General features: G+C 69.2%; 1 protein-coding gene across 2 annotated transcripts in view; it reads left to right on the forward strand.

Annotated features, from left to right (window-relative positions):
- CCDC136 (coiled-coil domain containing 136) overlaps positions 1-7,383 on the forward strand; it is a 28,579-nt gene extending 21,196 nt beyond the window's left edge. The window contains exons 4-9 of one of the 2 annotated variants that reach the window (XM_044987296.1): positions 799-1,125; positions 4,001-4,118; positions 4,348-4,612; positions 4,740-4,883; positions 5,546-5,657; positions 6,784-6,918. In XM_044987296.1, coding sequence (XP_044843231.1) covers positions 799-1,125; positions 4,001-4,118; positions 4,348-4,612; positions 4,740-4,883; positions 5,546-5,647 — 956 coding nt within the window. In that variant the 3' untranslated portion in view covers positions 5,648-5,657; positions 6,784-6,918. Of the gene's footprint in view, positions 1-798; positions 1,126-4,000; positions 4,119-4,347; positions 4,613-4,739; positions 4,884-5,545; positions 5,658-6,783 lie in introns of both variants that reach the window. The other variant, XM_044987287.1, reaches the window with a different exon arrangement.
- The last annotated feature ends 7,210 nt before the right edge of the window (positions 7,384-14,593 follow it).

The raw sequence follows: 14,593 nt of genomic DNA on the forward strand, positions 1-14,593 counted from the left end.
CACTGCTGTCACGCCATGGGTCCCCCCTGCTCCACACCCCCAGCACTTTGCCTCCACAGCCTGCCCGGCCTATTTCCATCCCGCCCCTGCAGCTGCCCCAGGGGCTCCCCCACTGCCTTCCCACCCCACCATCCCCTGGGGGCCCCCGTTCCCCCCCGGCTTGCGCGCCTCATTTCACCCACTTCACTTACTGCTGGACCCCTCCCCCCCAGCCCGCCCCAGTGTGTGCTCCCCAGGCATCTCTCCTCCCTGCTTGTCCGTTTCTGGCCTAGTGGTCGGAGCAGGCCCTGGCGGGGGGCAGGTGGGTTGGCCAGGGATTAGGCTCCTGGGGCTGGAGCAGGAGCTGGCCTGGAGGTGGAGCTGGCTCAGGCTAGCAGGAGGCCCTGTGGTAGCCAGCAGATGGGCTGGGAGGCAAAGCAGGTGGAGGCCAGGCACCCTCAGGTGAGGGGTGTCTCTTGGGGGGCCTGGCTGTTCTGTGGAGCCTGGGAGGGGCATGTCATTCCCCCTTTTTTCATCCTGCCTCCCTGGATCCACTGCCCAGAGATTCAATTGGCTATGGGGTTATACCTCACTTCCTGTCCCAAACTGCCACATCCCGCCCCAGAGGTGGCTGCATTTCAGCGGTGGGTGAAGTGATCCTAGTGTGTACGGGCTGGCAGGTGCTTTGGGATCATTCGGGCTCTGCAACGCGCCCCTCGCCGCGGTCCCCTGGCTAGAAGGCACTGGCTAGGGAGAAGGGGCAGTAATGGGGCTCTGGCGCCAGGCTCTCACCCCGCCTCCCCGCCCCGCCCCGTGCAGCTCAGATGCGCACACTGAAGGATGAGTTCAGCTCCCTGCAGGAGACGAAGGCGTTGGAGCTGGAGCAGGTGGAGCGGGAGCTGCAGGAGGCCAACGAACAGATCCACGGCCTGCAGCTGGAGGCAGAGGAGGAGGCGGCCATCCACGAGAACGAGATCGCTGCCCTGCAGGAGCAGCTGTGCCGGCTGCGAGCCGAGCTGCAGCGCGTCCAGCAGGTCCGCGAGGAGTACGAGACGGAGATCACCACCCTGCGCGCCGAGATCACGATGAAGGGCAGTGGCCAGGTCCGGGCCGAGGGCCGCGCTGACGAGGTGGCTGCGCTCCAAGGTATCGCCTCTGGGATCCTCGCTCCGCTGTGGGGTGGGCTCAGCAGGGGGCACTGTCCCCCTCCCCGGCAGTCAGTGCTGGCCCTGATCTCCAGCGTGGCACTAGGGGGCGCTGTGCTGCAGGGAGGTGCGGGGAGGCTCAGCAGGGGGCGCTCTCCCCTGGCAGTCAGTGCTGACCCTAATACCCCAGTGTGGCACTAGGGGGCTGTCACGGGTGCCCAGGCTCGGGGCTCTGGCACCACTCTCGGGCGGGGGGGGTGGCCCCACAGGACCCTGGGGCAGTGTGGTGTCCTTCAGGGCGCGCTCTCACCAGGGCAAACCCCCTTGGCTACAGCGCCTCTTGGGTCTGGCCTCGGAGCGTTCAGCCCCCTTGTTCCACGCTCCCCACAGTGAGTCCACCTGGCTGGGACACCTGGGGCAGCCTCACCCCCCCCCACTGCAATGGGGCCCTGCGCCCCACTCCGCAGCCAGCCCCGACTCCCAGCCAGCGTGGGACACAGGAGGTTTATTAGTGGTCGGGAACAGCGTAGAACAGAGCTTTGTTTGCACAGAAAGCAGGAACCTGCAGCAAAGTCCATCTTGGGGGCAGATCCAGAGGCCTGGGCTCTCCCTGAGTCCCAAACCCGGAGACTGCCTAGCCTCCAGCAGCCCAGCCCATTGCCCCTCCTCCTTCCTTGGTCTCTTTCCGGGCAAGCCAGGCACCCGGCCTCCACCTCTCTGTTCCCCAGCACCTCCGGCTGGCTCCTGCAGAGGATGGGCCCCGGCCTTGTCTGTGCACAGGCAGCCATTAGGCAGTCACACCTCCCTTCTAGGGGTCTCTGCAACAATCACCCCACCTAGCCCTAGATATCTGTGAAACACACCGGGGAAACTGAGGCACACTGTGTTCATACAAAACATTAAGAACATTCCCACTTTGTCCCGGGGCACTGTGCTGTAGGGCGCTGGGCAGGGCTTCACCAGGGGGTGCTCTGCCCTCACAGTCAGTGCTGACCCCAATGCTCCAGCACAGCACCAGGGGACGCTGTGCTGCAGGGGGCAGGGTGGGTAGGAACCCCCAGCCCCAGGGCCAAGCCAGACGCAGCCCCGGACGCCGCGGGCTGGCGCCATCGGAATGGAATGGGCGCATGGAAAGCAGCCCCAGGGAGCTGTGGAGGTCGTGGTCATTGGGGGCACTGTGGCGTGTGAGTCTCCTGCGGGGAGGGGTCTCCTGTGAGGTGTGGGCTGTGGGGGCAGGGTGCTCCTGCGAGGCGGGGGCTGTGGGGGCAGGGTGCTCCTGCGAGGTGGGGGCTGTGGGGGCAGGGTGCTCCTGCGAGGTGCGGGCTGTGGGGGCAGGGTGCTCCTGCGAGGCGGGGGCTGTGGGGGCAGGGTGCTCCTGAGAGGCGGGGGCTGTGGGGGCAGGGTGCTCCTGCGAGGAGGGGGCGGTGGGGGCAGGGTGCTCCTGCGGGGCGCGGGCTGTGGGGGCAGGGTGCTCCTGAGGGGGGGGGGCGGGGGGGGCAGGGTGCTCCTGTGGGGCGGAGGAGGTGGGGGCAGGGTGCTCCTGCGAGGCGGGGGCTGTGGGGGCAGGGTGCTCCTGTGGGGCGGGGGCTGTTGGGGCAGGGTGCTCCTGCGAGGTGCGGGCTGTGGGGGCAGGGTGCTCCTGAGGGGCGGGGGCTGTGGGGGCAGGGTGCTCCTGCGGGGTGTGGGCTGTGGGGGCAGGGTGCTCCTGTGGAGCGGGGGCTGTGGGGGCAGGGTGCTCCTGTGGAGCGGGGGCTGTGGGGGCAGGGTGCTCCTGCGAGGGGCGGGGGCTGTGGGGGCAGGGTGCTCCTGCGAGGTGCGGGCTGTGGGGGCAGGGTGCTCCTGTGGGGCGGGGGCTGTGGGGGCAGGGTGCTCCTGCGAGGTGCGGGCTGTGGGGGCAGGGTGCTCCTGTGGGGCGGCGGCTGTGGGGGCAGGGTGCTCCTGCGAGGCGGGGGCTGTGGGGGCAGGGTGCTCCTGTGGGGCGGGGGCTGTGGGGGCAGGGTGCTCCTGCGAGGTGCGGGCTGTGGGGGCAGGGTGCTCCAGAGGGGCGGGGGCTGTGGGGGCACGGTGCTCCTGCGAGGTGCGGGCTGTGGGGGCAGGGTGCTCCTGTGGAGCGGGGGCTGTGGGGGCAGGGTGCTCCTGTGGAGCGGGGGCGGTGTGGGCAGGGTGCTCCTGCGAGGGGCGGGGGCTGTGGGGGCAGGGTGCTCCTGCGAGGTGCGGGCTGTGGGGGCAGGGTGCTCCTGTGGGGCGGGGGCTGTGGGGGCAGGGTGCTCCTGCGAGGGGCGGGGGCTGTGGGGGCAGGGTGCTCCTGCGAGGTGCGGGCTGTGGGGGCAGGGTGCTCCTGTGGGGCGGGGGCAGTGGGGGCAGGGTGCTCCGGTGGGGCGGGGGCTGTGGGGGCAGGGTGCTCCTGCGAGGTGCGGGCTGTGGGGGCAGGGTGCTCCTGTGGGGCGGGGGCAGTGGGGGCAGGGTGCTCCTGTGGGGCGGGGGCTGTGGGGGCAGGGTGCTCCTGCGAGGTGCGGGCTGTGGGGGCAGGGTGCTCCTGAGCGGCGGGGGCAGTGGGGGCAGGGTGCTCCTGTGGGGAGGGGGCTGTGGGGGCAGGGTGCTCCTGTGGGGCGGGGGCTGTGGGGGCAGGGTGCTCCTGCGAGGTGGGGGCTGTGGGGGCAGGGTGCTCCTGTGGGGCGGGGGCAGTGGGGGCAGGGTGCTCCTGTGGGGCGGGGGCTGTGGGGGCAGGGTGCTCCTGTGAGGCGGGGGCTGTGGGGGCAGGGTGCTCCTGTGGGGCGGGGGCAGTGGGGGCAGGGTGCTCCTGTGGGGCGGGGGCTGTGGGGGCAGGGTGCTCCTGCGAGGTGGGGGCCGCCTCCCATTGCAGCCTGTGTTTCCAGAGGAGCTGCTGGCCCTGCGGGAGCAGTACCAGGACCTGATGGAGGAGCACCAGACCCTGCAAGAGAGCAACAAGATCATGGTGCACCAGCTGGAGAACCTGGAAGCCCAGAAGTACAGGTAATGGGGCTGGAAGGGGCAGCAGGCCGGGGGGCGGGGGGGGCAGCTTCAGCCCCCACAGGCGGCTGGGCTCAGGACCTGCCTCCTGTTCCCCACGGCAGCTGGGGCTTGAACCAGACTCCTCAGGGGATCTGTGAGCAGGGGGCAGGCCCCTGGCTGGGCTGCTGGGGGTGGGCCCCCCAGGAGCGGCTCTGCAGTCTCTGCCCGGGGCCGCGGGCTCTCTTGGCAGATCCAGGAGCAGGTCGGAAGAGTCTCGCAAGTCGACGGAGTCGGACGTGACCCATCCCCAGGTGCGCCGGACCCTCTCTCCCCGGCGCGCCAGCCCCCGCCTGAGCGGCAGCGTCTCCTTCAAGTCGGTGGACGACATGAGAACCATCAGCACCCCCAGCTGCAAGAAGGAGCCCCTGAGCCAGGCCGAGGAGTCCGACTCCGAGCTGAGCCTGCGCTTCCAGCTGCAGAGCGAGGAGGAGAAGGTGCATCTGGCCCAGAGCAAGGTACCCCCATCCTGGCCCTGCCCAGGCGGGGCGCTGCGGGGCAGGGGGGAGTGTCTCCCCAGGGGCCCCCCAGGCCTTGGCCCCGCTGGACGGGCGGCCGCTCATGCCCCTCTGCCTGCCCCTGCAGTGTGACAACATGCAGACCGAGCTGCGGGAGCTGCAGCGGCAGTACCAGGCCATCCAGCAGGAGCGCCAGCAGCTGCAGGAGGAGCTGAGGCTGTGCCGGGCGGAAATCCAGAGACTCAAAGGCACCGTGCCCGCTGACGGGCGGGTAGGTGTGCCCAGGGGTGCCGCACGGCCACGGGCAGGGGTGTTGCTGGAGCCAGGCGTGGGTAGTGACAGCGCCATGCTGCCATGGGGGTGCCCCGTGGGTGCTGACTGTGCCAAGCTGCCGCCTCCCGGGTGCCCACCACTTTCCCACAGATCCCGTTCTTGGCTGGACCCACTGAGGCCGAGGGGGGCGCTGCTCCAGGGAGCCAGTGCGGGACCTGAGCGGGGGCGATACGGGGGTCGCAGCCGGCGGCGTGCAGGAAGCGGTGCCCAGTGCGGGGGGAGGTACCAGCCGGGCACAAGAGCTGCCTGGACCCAGACGGCGACGGTCTGAGCCCGGGGCTGGTCAGGAGCCGCTGGAGCTGGCAGGTCCTGGGGCAGACGGGGCCTCGGACACTCCGCCAGGGAGCCCCCGCCCGTGGCCCAGCCTGACCCACGACCCCACCCCCACGTCCCCTCCCATGGCTCAGCCCCTCCCCAGCTCCGGGAGCCCCAAGTGGCCTGGCTCCCCGCAGCCGCTGGGGCAGGACTAGGGAGACCCCGAAAAGAGGCCGAGCAGCCTGCGATTTAATCTCTCTTTTCTCTCCCTTCTCATCTCCATCCACCCCCCCCCCCCCCGGCCTGTGGCTGCCGCCCCATTCCATTCCCTGCTCTCCCCCCTAGAGCCGCCCCGCCCCCGACGCCCCCGTGATCTCCCTCCCCCTCATAGGACTGGTTGTTATAGTGGCTCTGCTCTGGTGCTGGTGGGCCGAGACCTCTTCCTAATGCCGCTCAGGTACTGGTATCTCCCGTCCCCTCGGCCTGGCCCAGGGCCCTGCTTGGCTCTCCCCGTGCATGGCAGGCTGCTCCCGCTCCCTCGGCTGCTTGGGGGTCCAGCACCTGCCCTCTGATCCCTGCCCCCCGCCTCTCCCCTCCCCCACCCCCTCTGCTCTCCATCTCCCCAGGCGCTTGCTCCAGGCCGAGCGGTGAGCGAGGGCAGATTCCCTCCCCCGGGCCCGCTTGGCCCCGGAGCTGCCAGCCGGAGTCGGGGCTGGAGGGGGCCCGTCCTCCTGGGAAAGGAGCTGGTCAGATAACCCACGAGACGTGGCACCTCGGCCCCACTGCGGAGGGCAATAGGTGCCCCCGCGGGAGCCCCGGGCGCTGCCCCTGTGTAGGGGGGGGTGGTGCCCCCCGCTGCCACCGCGGGCCCTGAGCCCAGAGGCAGGGCCTGCGCCCCAGGTGGCCAGCAGGGGGCACTGTGCACTGGCTGAGTCGGGGGCAGCAGCAATGAGGTGTGATGCCCGTCGGCCAGAGCAGCTTAGACGGGCTGCAGCCCTGGGGAGAGGCTTTGGGATCCCCGGGCAAAGCCCTCTGAGTGCCCATGCGCAGCATGAGCCCCCTTGCTAAGCAGCCAGCCCCCCGCATGCCTCAGACCCCTCACCATCCCCCACCCCTCACAGCACCCCCAGCCGCCCAGGGCTTCTTCCCAGGACACATCCCACAATCCTTTGTGGCCGCCAAGGCTCATGGGACAGCGTCTGGCCCCCAAAGGGTTGGGAAGCAGGGGCTGGGCTAGGCGAGGGGCGGGCACCCCATCACTGGGGCCGTGGGAAACAGGGCGGGGAGATGGGGGGCCCCTGGGTCTGACCCCAGGGTCCCCCCAGAGAGGGGGAGCGCGAGGGACCCCAGCTCCTCCGTGCCCCCCAGCTGTTAGCAGCTCCGCAGGGCGGCGGGTGAACTCCACCGCCCCCTGCTGGCTGGGCTCAGCTCCTGCAGCTGGGCCACGGGAACGGGGGCTCCAGCGCAACCCGCCCCCCCAGGCTCCAGGTGCCTCCCGGCCTGGCCCCCACCCCACAGCCGCTGAGCAGCCCGGGCTCCCTGGAGGGCACAGCACTGACCTCCCCCCTATCTCCCCCCCACAGGTCCCGGCCGGGGGGCTGAAGCCCGTCATCCTCTTCGCAGTAGCTGCAGCCGTCTTGCTGCTGTACCCCTGCCTGAAGAGGTCCTGCACCAGCGCCGTGCCAGCCTGAGGAGCGCCACGCCCGGGCCGTGCCAGGCACCCAGCCCCCCCGCCCGCCCCCCACGGCCTGCTGCCCCCCCCCACGGCAGTCACCCCCCCGCCCCCGGTCAGTCACACCATGGCAGCAGCTGCCCCCACGGGACTGGCTGTCTCCGTCCTTGGGGGCTCAGGGTCGGGGCGCTGCATCCGTGGGGCAGGGAAGGGCGACTCGAGGATGCTGCCCTGGGAGTGCGTGGGGGTGGGGGGTGGCTGGCAGAGGGAGGGGGTGGGCTGCAGGCTCCGTGGGAGAGTGAGGGGCAACCTGGAAAGCAGCCTCAGCCATTCCTGGGGCCCCCGGCTCTGGGCTGGCTCCGGTCCCATTGGATCATAGCACCAGCCGGGGGGGGCACGAGGGGTCCCGGCCAGCGACTCCCCAAACGGAACCTGTTCCGGTAGAGTCCCGCCCTGCCCCCATCCCAGCCCCCGCCCTGATCCCTCCATCCCAACCCCCTGCACTGCCCCCCCATCCCAGCCCCCCTTCATCCCAGCCTCTGCCCTGCCCCACCCTGCCCCCCATCGCAGCCCCCCTTCACTACTCCCCCCCACCCTGCCCCACCCTGCCCCCCCATCCCAGCCCCCGCCCTGCCCCACACTGCCCCCCCATCCCAGCCCCCGCCCTGCCCCACCCTGTCCCCCCATCCCAGCCCCCGCCCTGATCCCTCCATCCCAACCCCCTGCACTGCCCCCCCCTCCCAGCCCCCGCCCTGATCCCTCCAGCCCAACCCCCTGCACTGCCCCCCCATCCCATCCCAGCCCCCGCCCTGCCCCACACCACCCCCCTCCATCCCAGGCCCCCGCCCTGCCCCCCCCGCCCAGCCCCCGCCCTGATCCCTCCAGCCCAACCCCCTGCACTGCCCGCCCCTCCCATCCCAGCCCCCGCCCTGCCCCACACCACCCCCGTCCATCCCAGGCCCCCGCCCTGCCCCCCCATCCCAGCCCCCGCCCTGATCCCTCCAGCCCACCGCCCTGCACTGCCCCCCCATCCCAGCCCCCCTTCATCCCAGCCTCTGTCCTGCCCCACACTGCACCTTCCATCCCAACCCCCACCCTGCCCCCTCCATCTCAGCCCCCACCCTGTCCCCCCATCCCAGCCTCTGCCCTGCCCCATACTGCCCCTCCTCCATTCCAGCCCCCGCCCTGCCCCCCACCCTGCCCCTCTTCATCCCAGCCTCTGCCCTGCCCCACACTGCTCCCCCATCCCAGCCCCCGCCCTGCCCCCCATCCCAGCCCCCCTTCACTACTCCCCTCTATCCCAGCCCCCACCCTGCCCCACACTGCCCCCATCTCAGCCCCCTGCACTGCCCCCCATCCCAGCCTCTGCCCTGCCCCATACTGCCCCTTCCATCCCAACCCCCTACAGTGCCCCTCCATCCCAGCCCCCGCCCTGCCCCACACCACCCCCCTCCATCCCAGCCCCCGCCCTGCCCCACACCACCCCCCTCCATCCCAGCCCGCCACCCTGCCCCACACCACCCCCCTCCATCCCAGCCCCCCACCCTGCCCCCCTCCATCCCAGCCCTCATCCTGCCATGGGGGTGCTGGGATCCCAAGGGAGCCCCAGCCAGGGCTCTGGTCCGGTCCCTGCTGATTGGCTCCGTGTCCGGCGCTAGTCTGGGTCCCAGCCACGCTGGCGTCCCCCTGTGGCCACTGCCATGGAGCGTTGTTACCTGGGACGAGCTGCCGACAGACTGGCAGTGGCAGGATGCGCCTTGGCTGGGGGGAGGGAGGATGGGCACCCCCCTGCCACCGCACTTCTGCTGGGGACCGGGCAGACGCCACCCCGCCCCTCCATCGTAGCCCAGCCGTTCCGAACCCGCGCCCACCTCTGCCTCCCCTCTCCAGAGCACATCGGCTCCTCTCCCGGTCGGCCAGAGGGGGGCGCTGGAGAGCAATACCCAGCGCTCCCCACTCCCCGCCCCACCCACCAGAACCCGGCGCGCCCGCCCCGGCGCTCGGCGTGAGCCGCTGCAATAACTGAAACCCCAGGCGGCCACGTGGTGCTTGAAGCAGTGAAGCCTGGGCCGGCGGGTGTAGCTGGCAATATTTCACAGCCGTGCCCGGGACGCATTGACTCGCTCGGTGCCGTTCGGCAGGGAAGGCCCAGGGGCCGGACAGTCCCTGGAGAGGGAGATTTAGCTGATTTTAAAGGGGGATTCCCCATGGTTTCCCCGGCTCCACCCGGGCGTTGCCTCGCGCTGTCACCCCTTCGCCCGAGGGCCCCGGCTGCAAACCTTCCCCCGTCACGGCAGCTCAGCATTAGCCCCCCCCCCCTCCTTCTGCCCTCGGTGTGCAAGCCGCGGGGGCTGGCCCCAGGCCTGGGGGGGGCGTCTGCACACTCACTGGTGTCACGACGGCTCGTGACCGGTCGGCGCGGCTGGGCAGGGCGGGGCCCTTGAAGAGAAAGGGGCTTTCGTGGGGACTTCAAAACGGCCCCGAGGCTCGGGCCGGTGGGACCCGGGCGTGACACCGTTCCCTGGCTAACGGCCCCGAGGCTCGGGCCGGTGGGACCCGGGCGTGACACCGTTCCCTGGCTAACGGCCCCGAGGCTCGGGCCGGTGGGACCCGGGCGTGACACCGTTCCCTGGCTAACGGCCCCGAGGCCCGGGCCGGTGGGACCCGGGCGTGACACCGTTCCCTGGCTAACGGCCCCGAGGCTCGGGCCGGTGGGACCCGGGCGTGACACCGTTCCCTGGCTAACGGCCCCGAGGCTCGGGCCGGTGGGACCCGGGCGTGACACCGTTCCCTGGCTAACGGCCCCGAGGCTCGGGCCGGTGGGACCCGGGCGTGACACCGTTCCCTGGCTAACGGCCCCGAGGCTCGGGCCGGTGGGACCCGGGCGTGACACCGTTCCCTGGCTAACGGCCCCGAGGCTCGGGCCGGTGGGACCCGGGCGTGACACCGTTCCCTGGCTAACGGCCCCGAGGCTCGGGCTGGTGGGACCCGGGCGTGACACCGTTCCCTGGCTAACGGCCCCGAGGCTCGGGCCGGTGGGACCCGGGCGTGACACCGTTCCCTGGCTAACGGCCCCGAGGCTCGGGCTGGTGGGACCCGGCCGTGACACCGTTCCCTGGGCACGTAGTCCTGAAGCGCCTGCCCGGGGGCTGCCCTGCGGCCGGCTCCTCTTCTGTCCCTGCTCTCGGACTGGAGCCGCAGCTGCCCCCCGACTCGCGCTCGGGGGCTCCCCCTCTTTGTGGTTGTTGAATGTTGTAACTTGGTAAAAGAACTTTCTAAAGCCACGGAGCCTGGGTGTGTCCTAGGCGTCGCCTCGTGCTGGGCGGGGGCTGAGCCAGCCTCACAGGCTGCACCCGCCCGGGGTACAGCGAGAACCCGGCCCGGGGACAAGCCCCCAGGGGAGCCGAAGCCCTGGGCCGGGCTCCTGCTCTGGGGAACCGTCCCCCCGACTGCAAGCGTGGGCCCCGGCTAGACCGGCCCAGACGCCGTGGGGCTGGGCACCGCCGAGGCAGTGTAAAGCCAAGGCCACGGAGGAGCTCCTGGCTGCGGGGGATGCGCAGGGGCGCGCTCCTCGGGGGCTAGCCGGTGGCGGTGGAGAGACGCCAGCCTGGAGTAATGGGGCTCCGGCTCCTCCCCTCAGCTCCAGGTTTCTGGCCCAGCCTGTCCTGGGTCAGGCCCCCCACGCACCGTCAGAGCCTGGAGCACAGCCCCCCTTGCCCCGGGCCCTGCAGGGAGCACCCGGCCGCGGCCCAGGGGGGCTCAGGGAGGCGAGCCAGGCAGGGGGCCGGGGATCTGGGTCTGGCCCAGGTCAGCTGGGCTGTGAAGTGCTGGCGCGAGTCTAGGGTCTCTACTCCCCCCCCCCACACGGCTGGAGGCTGCTCGGTGGGACCCCGCTGGGGCTGCAGATGCAGGGGGTGGCTGGCTGGTGAAATGCCCCTTGCGAGCCCGAACCCCCCTCCCCCGAGCTCTGGCCCGCGCCGCCCCTCTCTGGCCTGGCACCCGTGCCGAGCACACGGTGTTCTCCGCCGGCTGGCAGGGAGCGGCTTCCTCCCCCCGGCCGCGCCAGCCAGGTGCTTCGGGCCAGTGCTCAGCTGCTATATTGAGCTGCGAGGGTCAGGCACAGTGTGTGCCTGTCTGATGGTGCCAGGCTCCTGGGGGCAGGGACCCCCCCGACTCAGCGGCCAGGGGGCTGAGTGTGTTTGAGGGCGGGGCCTCGCGTGGCAGATCGTCCCCAGCAGAGCTGTCTGCTCCAGGGCCCCCCCGGCCGCGCTGCCCTCCCCGGCCAGCCCCAGCGCTCGGCAGGCAGCCCCGGCTGGAGGTGCCCAGTGAGGCTCTGGGGTCTCAGCCGGCCCCTAAATCACATTGGCAGAGCCCCTGCCCCGCTGCTGGAACCCACCCAGTGCCCCCTCTGGCCCAGGGTTCCCCTCGCCTGCCGGCCCCCACTCCCCTCCCAGCCTCCTGCCGCCCTGTGCTGTGGGAATCCCATCACGCCAGGGACTCCCGTGTGCCGGCTTGACCAAGCACGGGTGTGCAGCGGCTGGATCCCATCTGCAAGCCCCTGTGGGGGGATTTCGGAGAGCAGGGGGGCTCTGTGACCCAGCTGATGGAGGCCAAGCGAGAGCCGGTGGCTGGGTGCCAAGGCAAGGTGGATGCTGGCCCCACGGTGCTACCTGTGGCCAGGGTGGTGACCGACGCCGGGACCAGCTCACGTTGAGCAGAAGGTCCCACCTGAGCCTCTCTGGCTAGGACCCAGCAGGGTCCCTCCCCACTGGACGGGGGGAGCAGCCGGGAGCCCATCCGGGCTGGTGGGACGAAGGGATGGGCCCCGGGAGGGGGCTGCATGGAGGGAGAGGGGTGACCCCAGAGGCCCCCAGTGAGCCGGGGGCTGGAGCAGGCCAAGTCCGGGAAGCACCTAGGCAACTGGTGGAGCAGGACCCCAGGTGCCACCCGCAGGAGTGAGCCCAGCGGCAGCATGAGCCAGGTCCTGAGTGGGGCGGGGGGGGTCAGTCCTGGGGGGTGGAGCCGGGGGAAGGCTGAGGGCACATGCACGCACACAGCACACACACACACAGCAGGCAGCATACACACCCAGCATACACATCACACACCCAGAGCACGCACACACCCAGCATGCACGCACAGCATACACACAGAGCACACACACACACACACACACACACAGCACGTGTACACACACACAGCATACACATCACACACCCAGAGCACGCACACACCCAGCATGCACGCACAGCATACACACAGAGCACACACACACACACACACACACCCAGCACGTGTACACACACACAGCATACACATCACACACCCAGAGCACGCACACACCCAGCATGCACGCACAGCATACACACACAGAGCACACACACACACACAGCACGTGTACACACACACAGCATACACATCACACACCCAGAGCACGCACACACCCAGCATGCACGCACAGCGTACACACAGAGCACACACACACACACACAGCACGTGTACACACACACAGCATACACATCACACACCGAGAGCACGCACACACCCAGCACGCACACACAGCATACACACAGAGCACACCCAGCACACACACACACAGCACGTGTACACACACACAGCAGGCAGCATACACACCCAGCATACACATCACACACCGAGAGCACGCACGCACCCAGCACGCACGCACAGCATACACACAGAGCACACCCAGCACACACACACAGCACGTGTACACACACAGCACGCACGCACAGCATACACATCACACACCCAGAACGCGCACACACACACACACACGACAGGCACACACACAGCACATACCCCCCCCCAGTCTCTCTCCACTTTCAAACAACTGCCCCTCCCCCCCCCCCCACACACACCATCCTATACAACCGCCCTGGCACCTGCAGCCTCTTCCCACTTCCCACACCTCAGCCTCAGTGCCGTGGGGCCGAGCGCTGCCGGTCAGGGTTGGGCCCCTGGCCCTTGAAGGGCCTGCGTGTCGCCAGCAGTGGGGCTGGCAGGGCGCTCCTGGGCCGGCAGGGAGGTGACATGGGGAAGGCTGGAGCTGGAGGCCAAGTATTATCTAGCTCATCCCTGGCAGGTGTTTGTCCAACCTGGTCGTAAAAATCTCCAGGGATGGCGATTCCTCAGCCTCCCTGGGCAATTTATTCCCGTGTTTAACACCCTGCCAGGGAGGAAGTTGTTCCTCGTGTCCAGCCTAAACCGCCCTCGCTGCAGTTTAAGCCCATTGCGGCTTCTCCTGCCCTCAGAGGTTAAGAACAATTTTTCTCCCTCCTCCGTGAACAAACTTTTATGTACTTGAAAAACTGTTCTCATGTCCCCGCTCAGTCTGCTCTTCTCCAGACTAAACAACCCCAATTTGTTCACTCTTCCCCCGTAGCTCGTGTTTCCTCGGCCTTTAATCATTCTTGTTGCTCTTCTCTGGACTCTCTCCAATTTGTCCACATCCTTCCTGCAATGTGGCTCCCAGACCTGGACACAAGCTCCAGCTGAGGCCGTATCAGCGCGGGGCAGAGCGGGAGAGTCACGTCTCGTGTCTGGCTCACAACACCGCTGCTGATCCAGCCCCGAAGGAGGTTTGCTTGTTTTGCAAGGGTTCCACTGACTCCTGTTTCACTCGTGATCCCCTCTGAGCCCCGGCTCCCTTTCCGCAGGGCTCCCCCCTAGGCCGTCATTGCCCGGTCTGTGTGGGCAACTGATTGTTCCTGCCCATGGGGAGCACTTGGCATTTGTCCTTATGGAATTTCAGCCTCTTTACTTCAGACCATTTCTCCAGTTTGCCCAGCTCATTTTGAATTTTAATCTCCTCCTCCAAAGCATCTGCAACCCCTCCCGGCTTGGTATCGGCTGTCAGTGGCTCTGTCTGCTATTATCTAACCATCCATGAAGATCTTAACCCGAACCGGCCCCAGAACAGATCCCTGCGGGACCCCACTCGATACGTCCCTCCTGTGAACCGCTGAGAACCACTCGCTGGGGACGGTTTTCCAGCAGCTCTGGCCCCACTTGAGAGAAGCGCCAGCGCGCCAGGGGTTCCCGTTTGTTTGGGAGTCCCAGAGCCAGCAGCAGAAGCCGGTCTGAAGTCAAGCTAGACCCCAGCTCTCTCCCCATACGCCCCCCTCGGTCCCCCCCCCCCCGCTGCAGGCAGTGCGTTAACGCTGCCGTTTGCACTGCCTGCGTTGTGACTGTCCCCAGCGCCTGGCGGGAGTGTGCAAAGGGCGCGGAGTATTTCTGGCTGCTGAGGCCGGGTCCGCTCTGACTCGGCCCTTTATTAATAGCGGGCCCGGCTCGGGTTCCCGCCGCTCCGGTCAGTCCGGCATCCCAGGCGGGCGGCTGCAGAGACGCTCACACCTCCCCCCCTCCCCCGGGGCCCTGCACTGGACTCTCCCTGAGGAGCCCAATGCTGGGACTGCAGCCTGGAGATAATGGTTGCGGGGGGGGGAGGGGGAGTTAGCTGGGGCTTGGATCCGCTGGGCCCATTCCAGCCTCCTGGTACCTCCCTGCCCAGGCCCCTCCCCAACACAGTTCCCCTTCCCCCCCCCAATAGCTAGCCCTGGAGGGGGGAGTCAGGCCAAGCCCACCCCTGTACAGAGGGGGAAACTGAGGCACAGTGCAGGGGAGGTGATCAGCCAGAGCTCACCCAGCAAACCAGGAATGGGACCCAGGAGTCCTGGCCACTGATCCCCTGCTTAGTCCAC

Source organism: Mauremys mutica, chromosome 1 (assembly GCF_020497125.1).
Source record: "Mauremys mutica isolate MM-2020 ecotype Southern chromosome 1, ASM2049712v1, whole genome shotgun sequence".
Classification (NCBI taxonomy): domain Eukaryota; kingdom Metazoa; phylum Chordata; order Testudines; family Geoemydidae; genus Mauremys; species Mauremys mutica.